The sequence below is a fragment of the Akanthomyces muscarius genome, chromosome 2 (genome assembly GCF_028009165.1).
Source record: "Akanthomyces muscarius strain Ve6 chromosome 2, whole genome shotgun sequence".
Lineage (NCBI taxonomy): Eukaryota > Fungi > Ascomycota > Sordariomycetes > Hypocreales > Cordycipitaceae > Akanthomyces > Akanthomyces muscarius.
Window position 1 is genome coordinate 1,143,949 of NC_079242.1, and position 12,424 is coordinate 1,156,372.

Consider the following 12,424-nt stretch of genomic DNA (forward strand, 5'->3'; position numbering starts at 1 on the left):
TTCGTAAGTTGCCGTTGACTGTAGGTAATGTATGGAGAGCTGAGGTACAGTGCCAAGTGCACTACAGCTACTGGCACGGCAACGATGCAGAGAGCTTCAATGTGATAAATTACAGAGCACCATATTGAAAAAAAAAAGAAAAAAGAGAATATAAAAACCTTACGAAGCAAGAAGCGCGAGGTTCACGCCATAAATTAAATTGACTGTCATGGTATAACTGCATTACAAAACAAGCCCTTACTGAGCTGGCGCAATTAGAACTGACACTACAGCGAAGCCGTAAACTTGCCGCCGTCCAGCTCTTCCACCTTGGCAATGCTCTTCTTGTATCCCGGGCTACTCTCCAGGGTTTTGATATACTCGGAGACGCGGGAGTAGGTCTGCTCCCAGCCAGGCACGATATCCTTGAAGCGGGCCTGCGCAGCAATGAGGGGAAAGCTCATGAGGATGTCGGCGGCGGTAAGCTGGTCGTTGCAGAGGTACTTGCCGCCCGAGGTCGAGAGCTGGTCGTTGAGCATAGCCAGGTTCTTCTTGATGTTGGGGGCGATGAAGGCGGAGATGATCTTGTTGGCGACCATGGAGGTGATGGGTCGGACGAAGAAGGGGATGTCGGTGCTCTTGAGGCCTGCGGATGGGGTCAGTCCGAAGATGATTCTGGGCCGCGCGCCGCGCACAGAGTTTATGGCAAGTAGCAGGAGGGGGATACATACGACCGATGACCAGCGACAGGACGAGGTAGGGCATCAGAGTGCCCTCGGCATAGTGCAGGTAGTACTGGTGGCGGAGGTAGGCCTCGGTCTCGCCGCCGATGGTGTTTTCCTTGCCCTCCTGCCAGCGCTTGGGGACGAGGCGCTGGCCCTCGAGGAAGTGCGTGCAGAGGTACTCGGTCATCCAGCCGCTCTCGGCCAGCACAATGGGCTTGGCATCGGCGCCGGGGGGCGTGATGCTGATGACGGGCGACTTGCCGAGCGGGTGCACCTTTTGGAGCTCCGGGGGCGCTAGGAAGGTCTGCTTGTCGCGGTGGAAGATTTCGACCTCGTAGTTGACCTTGAGCTCCTCGAGGAGCCAAAGGATGCGCTGGGAGCGCGACTGCTCGAGCCTGCGGGGAGATGTCGCCGTTAGCCAAGAGTGTCTCTTGTTGCCAATTTTTTTTTTGCTTTTTTCTCTTTATTGGCTACCAGCGATGGGATGAGACATAGCTCGTCCATTGCAGGAACCGTCGTGGTTGAGCTTAGCAAGCTGCACTGCTGATGGGACTTACCAGTAGAGCTTGACCTTGGCCTCTTCGGTAGACATTTTCGGAGTGATGAAAACGACACGGGATTGTAGAAGATGATGCCAAGGGGAAAATCGAGCTTCAGAGGGTTCAATTGTAAAGTTTAATGCTGTTGTGCTACACTAAGGGGCCAAGAGCATTTTATCCATGGACAATTGCGCCGAGGTCCAGCGCGGGGGCGATTTTCATCAACTAGCGCGCTGCAGCAGAGTCCATTTCGTCACTGTTATCCTGCTTTTCCGGAGCCCATTCATTCCGGCTACGACGTCCCGAGCCCACGACGTCGATACTTGGTACCCAATGGGGAGCAGAGGCTGCGACATGGCGTTGAGGAGATGATGGTGGCGCGCAGAGCCGACGCTTTTACAAGGGCCGCTGGCACTGACAGAAGACACTCAATCTCGACAACTTACGACGAACGAGTTCATTTCAACCGCATTTATTTTCCATCCTTCCAAACCCAACTAGTCAGTGTAAAGCATCATTATGTACCGTTCCATCTACAGCTCCATCTTGTTAGACGGCAACTCAATCTCCGTTCCCGGCGTTTATTATCAGCATGTGCCGCAGCCCCGGCAAGCAGTAACGCCGCCCGTTTGCCTCACGCCTCTGCCTCACTGCGATAACAAGTTACAAGTCACAAGTCACAAAATGCATTTCCACAAACATGGATGGGCGAAATTATCCAATTAATAGCAATAAACGTCGTAAATACGGATAGATCACCCACCTCCATCACCCCCGCCGCCACCACCACCACCGTCTCCTCCACCTCCGCCATCACCACCGCCTCCATCACCACCACCGTCGCCGTAACCGCCTCCATCACCACCGCCATCAAAATTCCAGCCTCCTCCATCGCCGCCACCCCCTCCGCTCCCACCACCGCCGCCTTCTCGATCGCGTTGACCGCGCCTGTCCCGTCGTCGACGCTGTCTTGTTAGAACATGGCGATGGTCCCATACCGGACAGCGCACAAGTGCCGTGGCCCCCAGCGCAAAGACGACCCCGCCAGCAATGACGCTAATTGATATGGCGAATGCCGGCGCGTTGACCCCGGGGTATGGGATAGCATACGCGCCCCGAGGGACAGCCAGCAGAATCATCGGCGCGACTCTGAGCGCCGCTGTAAGCAGCAGGGCGATGCAGTGCACGCCCTTGCTGCACTGGAAGCCGACTACGATGGAGAGAACCATGTGCAGCAGCCACGCCGCGGCCATGATAATGCCAAACGGCGCCTTGAACTTGAAAACTCCATAGCCGCGGGCGGTAAAGGCAGATGCGAGTATAAACGACGCGCTCAGTGCGAGGAAACTGAGAAAAAAGACGACCGAAGCCATCCGCCAAGCAGATCTTGGAAGACAACTGACCAGCATCATGCTCAGTCCCGTCACAGCACTCGGCAAGAGGCCGATGATCCAAAATTGAATCAAAAGACTTCCGCTGCGATCGAAATTCGTCGAGCCGACATAGATGAGCACAGCCTGGATGACGAGCGGCGTCATCTCTGCCAGCAATGCGCCGATATAGCCAGCCACGCTCAACCCAGGAATATGCTCGGAGCTCGTGCCCGGCCCAAAGTAGTATCGTACTGCCCACAGCCTGTGATTGGATTCAAACCGCCGGACGAGCTGCACCACGAAGCCTGGCTGGAGAGACCGGAGGCAGCTCCACATGACATTGCGGACAAAGGTGCCCAGACCCCAAGATGGTCGGTGCCGCACGGGCGGTGCGGCGTCGAACTCATATGCGCCGTATTCTGGGTACTGGCTGATTTCCTTCTGGCGGCTTTTTTGGAATAGACTTGGTACTTCCGAAATCCACCAAATGCAGCACAGCAGCGCGACTGTCGCGGACAGCGCAAACCAGTGGAGCCCAGTCACGGTGTAAGTCGCGGGCGTATCTCCCGTCATTGCATTTTTGTTCTGGCCACGCTTGTGTCGAGTGTTTATGTTTGCGCGATGAAGATGTAGAAAACTACGCAGAATAACATTGCTGGAACTTTGAAGGTGAAGCAGGCTAGTTCTTGTACAACAGGGCCGTCAGTGCCAAGCCGAAGACTCTTGTGAGACGGCCCCAGCGTCGCAAAGCCTCAGCTCGCTAACCAGGCCTATCAGAGGTGAGAGAGGCGTTGCAAAATCAGCCTTGCAGGGTCATGCGCCAAACTACTTTAATTCGACTTCCTCCACCGTGTACGGACAGCATTGCTACCAGTAATTTTGCAAATGGCGAGAAAAGATGAGCATTCATTATGGTAGCTCTTTCGGCCAGCCACTCAGCCAGGTCTGTCGGAGTCCTGAAGCTGCCCTGAGTACGACAATACGCTGTCTTCCCATGGCGTCGCCTTTTGACGCTCAAAATGGCTCTGTGTAAAGGAACTACCTGCCTCGGTACGACCATCTCGGTTTCTGCCCGACAAGCCGATGTTGTATGACCCTGTTGACAGCTTCGGTACAACCAGCCCCATAGGTCCTCCTGCCTTCTCGTGAGTTTTGCGCATAACAACATTCAGGTAAATATAGGTACTAGACGACTAACTGATTGATAAACTTCGTAACCGTTGAAATATTTTCTTCCAACTTGTCTATTGTGCTGCATCGTTCTATGGCAAACCACAAAAGAAGGTAATTAGGGCAATGCCCAAGCGATGACTAAGACCCCTCTGTTTGGCCTCACCTTTGTCTCAGAGTCTGTACAACCGCAGCAGGAAAAAAGACTTCGTAAATCATCTACAATATAGTCCAGTCATACGAGGATCCAATCGTTGATCATGCCAGCAGCCGAGAGCTCTCCGCAGCGCATCACGCTCTACGACATTGCGCAGAAGCCGCCCGTGGAGGAGTCGTGCTGCGCGCCCAACCCATGGAAGGCCAGATTCGCACTCAACTTTAAGCAATTGCCTTACTCGACGACATGGGTGGGCATGCTGGACATTGCCAAGGTGCGCCGGGCCCTCGGCGCGCCGGCGTGCCGCAAGTTTGCCGACGGCGACGACTTTTACACGCTGCCCGTGGTGCAGGACCCCGCGACGGGCTCTGTCGTCGGCGACTCCTTTGACATTGCCCTGTATCTCGAGCAAGCCTACCCCAAGTCCGGCGGCGGCAGCCTCTTCCCCGACCAGGCGCTCGTATTTGCCTTTGAGCCGACGGTCGACTTTCCCACGCTGCTGACGCTGCCCGGCGACGCCCGCCACCCGCAGTACGGGCGCTTCAACCTGAGTGCCGACACGCTCTTCACCACCTTTGCGAGCCTCATCGCCAACAGCATGCCGCTGGACCCGGCCACGGCCGACGAGGTCAGGGCCGAGTTTGCGCGCCGCGCCGGCGTCGCGCCCGGCCAGGACTTTGTGCTCGACGGCGCGGCGCGGCAGGCGGTGCTCGACGGCTTCGAGGCGGCGCTGGGCGACCTGGCCGAGCTGTACGGCGGAAAGGACGACGGGCCATTTATTCTGGGGAGGCAGGTCAGCTATGCGGACTTTATTGTCGGCGCGTGGCTGCGCATGTACTGCGTCGCACTGCCGAGGGGGGAGTGGGAGCAGCTCAGAGCCTGGCACAACGGTACCTTTGGACGTCTACATGATGCCCTGGATGCGTATGCCCAAATCCACTGACTTGGTCGAGTACAGAGTAGCTACAACAAAAAAAAAGGTGATTGACTGATGGGAAATAGAAGTCATAGATGAGCAAGTAGTCAATATTAGCCTCGAGCATGAGCTGTGGCTGTCTGATTATACAGAGCCGACGTGGAATAAATAAGAAGGGCCATATCAATGTTTGTTAGGCTGCACAGTTGAACCAATTCTACGGCATTCGTACTGTCTGAGTTGCTACCCTCCTCAAGCGGTGCCTTGTTTCGTCCCCCACTCCCATCATCTTACCAGCAACAGCAACAGCCACACTACACTTTATTTTGTCAATTTGCCGGTCGTGACTTTTTTGCGCAGGACATCCTCGCAGTTTGCACATGTACGATGTGTACCCTGCTCGTGGGGACATCTGTCTGGTTGTCTCGCGAGTCAAACCCGTGTTAGCCAACTAGCCTGCGCCCAGTCGACCCAAACGTTCCACATCTCTCCAGGCAGCGCAGCGGTGGGCTATGCCTCTCAGCATTCATCGTTTGAGAGGGGGCCGAGTCCTGCGTCTCATAAAAAGCTGGTCGCATCCCAGGTGTTCAATTACCAATTCATTCTTCCCACCAAGCCTATATCCCCATCAGAATTTGTTACAATGTTTGGTACATTTGGCCGGTCAAATCCCCCGAGCGACCGCGAGAGTCAGGCCTTGAAGGCCTTTCTTGTATCCGCTGAGCGGTCGGAAGAGGAAGTCAAAAGCTTCATAGACGCCAACTTTGCGAACGACATCATAGAGCGTTTTATCCCGTCAATTTTTCACGAAAAGGCAATCGACGCCTACGAGGTGAGCCGGCTGTCCCCGCTTGCGCTTCAACTACCTTCTTATTAACCAATCGTGCAGGCTGCGGGCGCCACCGTACCAAGGCGTCCAGGCTTTGGGTTGCTGCTCAACGTGCAGACGGGAGACGACGAGGATGACGCCTTTCCTAGATTGTCTGTCGACGCTGAGGACGAGGACAGCTGGAGGGCGCACACCCTCTTGATCCGCGAGGTCTGTATGCTCCGCGTCGTGGAGGAGCTGACCAATAAGCCAGAATGGTGGCTCAAGGTAAAAGACGACGTTATTGCTGCAAAGTGGAAGACTGAAATTCTGCAAATGGATTGGAGGGCTTTGGTTGGGCTCTGGGCCGTTTTCACGGAAGGAATGGCCGATGCCGTAAGAAACCAGTTCCCAGGAATTGCATTGATTTATCGACCATGTCCGCTAACTAAGATACTCCCACCAGGTTATTGCTGAGCTGCGCGCCAAGGCTGACCTCTATCAAGAAACCGGTCTGATCCCCGTCATGGACTACTCTGCCTGTGCCATCAAATCAGACCGTCTCATGACTGACGAGCTGGTGCAGCGGCTCAAGGCTGCCGTTGCGCCGCTCGAGAATGTACCGGACAACGTCAAAGACTGGCATCCCGGCAGCGAGGGCAAGGTTCTCGACATCGTCCACCCCTCCCTGTGGCCGCTTGTCTACGGCCGCACGCGTGTGCTCCCCGACAAGACGATTGGCGTGGCCGACTGCCTCAAGCACGCCGGCACCGGCGTCACGCTCCCAACACTGGAGCCGAGAAGGGACAGTGACCAGCATCAGGCCCGCAGAGTCCGCGCCAGGTACTGGATCGACGACATTGAGCTTTCCACCCGCTACCAGTGGCTCCCCTGCGACGTGGCGCTCAAGGACGGCAAGGCCACCATTGCCAGCTACATCAACAACGTGCACCCCGTCCGGCACGCCAGCCTGTATCCCGTCATCGAGGAATTTATCAACCTCTCGCTGCCGGCGTGGGATCTCGTGTACCGCTGGCCGACCGAGTTTGAGTTCAAGCGCATGCACTGGGACGAGATTTACAAATGGGACTGCAAGGCGCCCGACTTTTGCAAGGGCAAGTGTGACCCCCACCGCGTTCCCATCTCCGAGGGCGGCATCCCCGGGCCACGCGAGGATGACGAGACTACTGGAAGTAACGACGACGACGACGACGACGACGACTTTGACGAGGACGCCTACTACGGAATGCAGCGCGGCGACGCCCGCGAGCAGTGGTTCGCGCGCCACCACACCATGATCCTCCCGGACCCGAACAGCACCAAGTACTGCGACAACTTTGCTGCGTCCGAAATCATGCCGTCGTCCCCAGGCGAGCTCTTTGGCAGCGACGGCGAGGACACGCCCACCCTCCAAGTCATTGTCAAGCTCGCCAGCATCCACCTGACGCCCGACAAGCCCAGCTACGCCGGCGGCTCCTGGCACGTCGAGGGCCAGCGCAACGAGCACATTGTCGCCACGGCGCTCTTCTACTACGACTCGGACAACGTCACCGACAGCGCGCTCGCCTTCCGCACCGCCGCCAACGGCGAGGAGCTCGACAGCGAGTGCTTCTACGAGCAGGGCGACATGCTGGGCATCGAGCGCGCGCTCGCCATCCGCGCCCGCGGCAGCGTCCTCCAGGACGTCGGCCGGGTGAGCACGCGGCCCGGCCGCGCCCTCTTCTTCCCCAACCTGTACCAGCACCGCGTCAGCCCCTTTACGCTCGCGGACCCGACGCGGCCCGGGCACCGCAAGATCCTCGCCCTGTTCCTCGTCGACCCCAAGGTGCCCGTGCTGTCGACCGCCAACGTGCCGCCGCAGCAGCGCGACTGGTGGGAGCAGGAGGTTGGCGGCGCCGGCGCCGGCCTCGGCGCGGGGGCGATGGAGGAGGAGATTGCGCGTCGTGGGCTGCCGAATGAGCTGCGCAGGATGGTCATGGACGGCATTGACTTTCCCATCGCGCTGGACGAGGCCAAGAGGATTCGGGAGGATCTCATGGCGGAGCGCAAGGTTCTGGTGCGGGACAGCCAGAGTAAGTGGGATCAGACGGAATTCAACTTTTGCGAGCACTAGGCATCATTACTTGCAATTGTCTAACGTCGCTCAATTCCCTTTGGCTTTCTTGAACTTTGCTGTTGATTATCGTCTTGGTCACTTGCAAGAATATTGTCCTACAACTGATGCGTCGCTGACAGCATGTCACGGGCGTGCATCGTTGAACTTATTGTAAAGTTTCTACTATATTTTTTCTTTCAGTTTTTCTTTTCTGGTCATTACATAACAAAGAGGAAGAAGAAGAAGAAAATATCACAAGCGTAAAATAAACGTGTCAAGAAAGAAGACGATGCCATCTCTGGTCCGCTTTCTCTACCACCAAAAATCGTGCTGTCCACACAATCCCCACCCCATGCGTAACAGACATGAAAACAAAAGTCATGACGATGGCTCTTTTCCCAGCTCAAGAGAGAAAAAAACGCACAAAAGACGCCCAAGCCTGTTTGAGAGATGCTTTCTTTTCCATTTTTTTCATACCCTTTTTATAACCCATATGCAACGTGTGTGATTCATGGCCGTTCTACATCTCGTCCCTCGCCCGAATTTCCGCTTAACCGCGAACAGCAGCCCCCAGAGCGCCGCCGGTAAACTGTGTACCACCAGCCTGGCGCTGCGTGTTGCCGCCGATGCGGGCACCGCCGCGGCCGCCACGGCCGCCGCCTCTTTGACCGCCACGGCCACGGCCGCCCTGGCGCTCAAAGGCGTTGGACGTACCCTGTGTGCGTTGCTCGAGCGTGCGCTCGTTGGACTCGATGAGGTTGCTGGCCTTGTCAGAGAGGGTAAGAGCGAGAGACTGCAGGCGGCTGAGCTCGACACCCTTGCGGAAGATGATGGTCGAGGTGACCTGGTCGAGCGAGGCCGCAAGCTCTTCATGAGCAATCATCTTACTGACAACAGCTGTGACCTTGGCATCGTCGAGCTCAAACATTTGCGACAGCGTCTCGGAGGCGAGTGTGTCGTAAAAGGGAGCATATGTGAAGAGGTAGGTGCGCAGACCCTCCTCCTGGATCTGCTTGGACAGCATGGTCTTGATATCCTCCGCATCGGGCATCAGATCCCAAATCTTGATGCTGTGGATAAAGGTGATGGCCTTCTTCCACTCACCAGCAGCGAGGGCCTTAGAAGCCTGCATGACGTGATCACGAGTATTCTCAGGAGGGCCAGTGAAAATTTGACGCTCGTGGTACTCAAGCATGCGGCGGTAGGTCTTGCTGATGATGCGCTTCCTGACATCGGGAGAGGAACCAGTCTGGGCCAGCAGAGGGATCTCCAGAAGCATGCTGCAGGTCAGGTAGACGCACTCGAGCAGCTCCAGGTTGATGTGCATGTGGAAGGGGAGCTGGCGCTGCTTCTCTAGGCGCTCCTGCTCGGGGGAGACCTGGTTGTATCGCTGAATCATGACACCCTGAGCAAGCAGCTCCTTCTGTCTACCGCTACCGCAAATCTCCTGAAGTGTGTTCTGGGCATCGTAGACGAGGCCCTTGCGGAAAGCGCAGAGACCAACCTGCACGAGCGTGCGGTTGTAGAGGATCTGGCTAAGAACATCAAAGCTGGGAATGTTCTCCTGAAGATGGGACATGAGCATCATGTCACGAGCCTTGTAGTACTCGTTGTGCAGAGCAAGGAAGTAGACCTGGCACAGCATAGCACGGGCACGGATAATGCCGTCGGCGTTGCTGAAGAGGTAATTGCAGAGGACGTTGACAAGGTTGCTAGCATCCTGAGACTGGCTGCGGGAAGTGATGACGGACTCGACGCTGGAGCCGGCGGCCTCCCAGCAGTTCTCCTCAAAAGTCTTGATGACGGCGGAAGGCTTGAAGTAGACGTGCTCCAGTCTGCGCATGACAATGCGGTTGACGCTGTCCTGGGGTATATCAAGGGTAGTGTCCTTGCGAAGGTATTCGTAGTAGAGCATGCCGCGGAAGATGATGTTGTAGAGGGAGCTCTCATCTTGGAGGCGCTCAATGTACTCGGGAGTGTGAGGGTCGATGCTCTGCAGAGAGCGGGTGAGCTCATCATCCAGTCTCTCGACGTAGGACACGATGCTGCCAGGGACCTTGATGTACTTGTCACCGGCGGCCAGCACAGGAGGCTTCTCATCGTCATCCCACTCCTCGGCGGCCTCGACAACAATGTATTCCTTCTCAGTGCTCAGGAGCTGGAGAAGGGCAGAGAGCTCCTTCTCGGCGTTCTTCCAGTGGTCGAGGGGCATCGCAGTAGCCGTGCCGGAGCCAAGATCGAAGCGGGCAGAGACGAGGGCCAGGAGCGTGCGGATCTTCTGGTAGGGGGTGTTGGCAATCTCCAGAAGTTTCTCCATGACGGTAATTTGCTCAGCCTTGTCAGTGTTCTTCTTACCACGCGTCTCCATGATACCGCGGAGGTGCTTGAAGATGCTCTCCGGAGTGTACTGGAGGGTGCGACCGCCCTTGCCGACGGTAGCAAAGCCCTCGTCGTCAAACTCCTCGGGGGCAGCCTCGACGTCCGTAGCCGTCTTGGTCTTCTTCGCAGTCTTGGGGGCTTCAACCTCCTCCTCGGACTCCATGAAGGTGTCCTTGTCCTCGCGGTACGAGTCAATCTGAGTCTGGTATTCCTTGTTGGTCTTCTTGATCTTCTGCTTGACGGCGTTGAGAGCGCGAGCCTGGATGGCGTTCATTTTCTTAGGCGTAACCTTTTGCTTGGCCAAGGACTCGTTCATAAAGTCCTCGAGCTCGGCAAGGATGCGAATATAAGGCTTAGGGGTCTTGTTGGCGGCAGGCAGTTTGGAGATTTGGCGGGTGAGCTTGTCGAACTCTGTAAATGTGTGGTCAGAATATATCACTCTCTGACATTGAGCGCTATGGTAACGGCGCAGGATAAATGTCCTTACCGTTAGAAATGAGCGTCCAGTCGCCATTCTTCTCGCCGTTCTCAATCTGCTTGATGGAACCCTCGAGTTCGTCGATGAACTTGGTCTTTGCACTCCTGACCTTGGCGCGGGCCTCGTCGTCGCTGTCGTCGCTATCCGAGTCGGCGTCCTTCAAGAATCTGTTTTTTCCCTGAGCCTCGTCATCGCTGCTGGAGTCATCGTCGCTGTCCGTGGGGAAGTCCGAGTCGTCCTCCTGGTCGGAGCCGTCTTGCTGAAGGTCTTGCTGCTCGTTATCCGAGTACAGCTCCTCCTCGTCGCTGGAGCTGTCGCTGGAGCTATCGTCGCCTCCGCGGCGGAAGAATCGAGACATGTTGGGCGAGATGGGCTAGCGGGTAAGGGGTTCGCTTAATCGTCAGTCCTCAGGGGAAGTCTCGAGTTTAAATCACGACCTTTGTTCAAGTCGCCCTGACGCGCGGGGTGAAAATTGATGATTTTTGGTGGGCAGGTGGGGCACGCACTTTGGGGCTTAGCGACACAGTCAAACAGTGCATAGACCCAGCGGCGGGAGTCACAAAGGAAGAGTCACACACAAACTTCCAGTGTGCTGGGCCGACCGACCCTGATTACCTCAGCCACCCAGCGAGCCAATTTTTTTCTGCCTTGCTGCCTTCTACCACGCCTATGCAGGCCTGGCAAATACCACACCGCCCGCTATAACAGCCCCCATAGCGTCCCGTTTTAGTGGTGTGACCGCTGCACCGAGCGCTGTAATGAACCACTGCGTCGCCGGAGCCACAGAACGCCAGCCAGCCAATGCTAGGCTCTCTATATCGGCTTGGCCTCGAGATGCTGTATTAATAACCCTCGTCCTCTCTACGCATGGCTATTGCTTGTCCACCACAACACAACCATAATGGCACCTCTACGATGTGCACATAGCTACTGCTCAGCGCGGGCTTTTGTACAGCTGGCAAAGCGGCGTTATGCTACCTCAGCCGCGCCAACAGCGACGGGCTGCCTCGAGTTCCTCGCGCCGCGAACCGCAGCCTCGCCACCTCGGACTACCAACGGCACAGCTCGGCCGCTCGCGAAACGGAGCGCTGCGCCTCATGCTGCGCTGATGACGATATCCAGACGAGCATTCTCTTCCTCGGCGGCTCGGAGAGCGACAGTCTGCGTGCAGAACCCACTCAAGGACGAGGATGGCAACGACATGATGCTGGAGATGACCGCTCGTGCGGCAAAAGTACGTCGGATTCCACAGAATAACAGCGCATGGGACCCTCGTGCGCAGTAATGCGAAAGAAAAAGCTAACATGCCACAGCGACTTTCTGAAATCATGGTCAAGGACAAGAACCCGAATCTTGCTCTGCGCATCCAAGTCGAAAGCGGCGGCTGTCACGGCTTTCAATACCTCATGAGCCTCATCACGATACCCCAAAAGGACGCCGCCGATTTCGCCACTGTTGTCAGCGAAGAGGATACCATCTTTCAATACGCCGGCGAAGATCCCGCCGTGGGGACCAAATACGACAACGCCCGCATCATACTCGACGAGCCCTCTCTGGACCTCCTGAAGGGCAGCAAGGTCGATTTCACGATGGAACTGATTGGCTCGCAATTCAAGATTGTTGACAATCCACTGGCCACGAGCAGTTGTGGCTGCGGAACGAGCTTTGATATAAAGATGTAGGAGCTTCGCGCGCGCGGGGAGATAACGGACAACCACCACTCTTTCACTGTAACTCTTGACGATAACCTGTGTATACACACCATTAAAATAAAATGCAAGCACAGGCCGACTGCCTGAAGGATG

General features: G+C 56.4%; 6 protein-coding genes across 7 annotated transcripts; 3 read left to right on the forward strand and 3 right to left on the reverse strand.

Moving 5' to 3' along the window:
* Positions 1 to 266: 266 nt before the first annotated feature.
* Positions 267 to 1,296, reverse strand: LMH87_003476 (uncharacterized protein; the record flags this gene model as incomplete). The annotated part of the gene is made up of 3 exons (XM_056193510.1): positions 267 to 625; positions 711 to 1,099; positions 1,262 to 1,296. The coding sequence occupies 3 exons, from the start codon at positions 1,294 to 1,296 to the stop codon at positions 267 to 269; spliced, it is 783 nt and encodes a 260-aa protein (XP_056048267.1).
* A 702-nt stretch (positions 1,297 to 1,998) lies between these two features.
* On the reverse strand, positions 1,999 to 3,189 carry LMH87_003477 (uncharacterized protein; the record flags this gene model as incomplete). 2 transcript variants are annotated; one of them, XM_056193521.1, is made up of 1 exon in its annotated part: positions 1,999 to 3,189. In XM_056193521.1, one exon carries the CDS (start codon positions 3,187 to 3,189, stop codon positions 1,999 to 2,001), a length of 1,191 nt encoding a protein of 396 aa, XP_056048269.1. The 2 variants fall into 2 exon arrangements, with proteins under 2 accessions (XP_056048269.1, XP_056048268.1); XM_056193522.1 differs by having other exon boundaries at positions 1,999 to 2,952.
* Positions 3,190 to 3,923: 734 nt separating this feature from the next.
* LMH87_003478 (uncharacterized protein) lies at positions 3,924 to 4,886 on the forward strand (the record flags this gene model as incomplete). The annotated part of the gene is made up of 2 exons (XM_056193533.1): positions 3,924 to 3,996; positions 4,057 to 4,886. 2 exons carry the CDS (start codon positions 3,924 to 3,926, stop codon positions 4,884 to 4,886), a joined length of 903 nt encoding a protein of 300 aa, XP_056048270.1.
* A 616-nt stretch (positions 4,887 to 5,502) lies between these two features.
* Positions 5,503 to 7,780, forward strand: LMH87_003479 (uncharacterized protein; the record flags this gene model as incomplete). The annotated part of the gene is made up of 3 exons (XM_056193545.1): positions 5,503 to 5,691; positions 5,749 to 6,063; positions 6,134 to 7,780. The coding sequence occupies 3 exons, from the start codon at positions 5,503 to 5,505 to the stop codon at positions 7,778 to 7,780; spliced, it is 2,151 nt and encodes a 716-aa protein (XP_056048271.1).
* A 532-nt stretch (positions 7,781 to 8,312) lies between these two features.
* LMH87_003480 (uncharacterized protein) lies at positions 8,313 to 10,977 on the reverse strand (the record flags this gene model as incomplete). Its single annotated transcript, XM_056193557.1, has 2 exons — positions 8,313 to 10,552; positions 10,629 to 10,977. 2 exons carry the CDS (start codon positions 10,975 to 10,977, stop codon positions 8,313 to 8,315), a joined length of 2,589 nt encoding a protein of 862 aa, XP_056048272.1.
* A 543-nt stretch (positions 10,978 to 11,520) lies between these two features.
* On the forward strand, positions 11,521 to 12,301 carry LMH87_003481 (uncharacterized protein; the record flags this gene model as incomplete). The annotated part of the gene is made up of 2 exons (XM_056193569.1): positions 11,521 to 11,853; positions 11,933 to 12,301. The coding sequence occupies 2 exons, from the start codon at positions 11,521 to 11,523 to the stop codon at positions 12,299 to 12,301; spliced, it is 702 nt and encodes a 233-aa protein (XP_056048273.1).
* Positions 12,302 to 12,424: the final 123 nt, after the last annotated feature.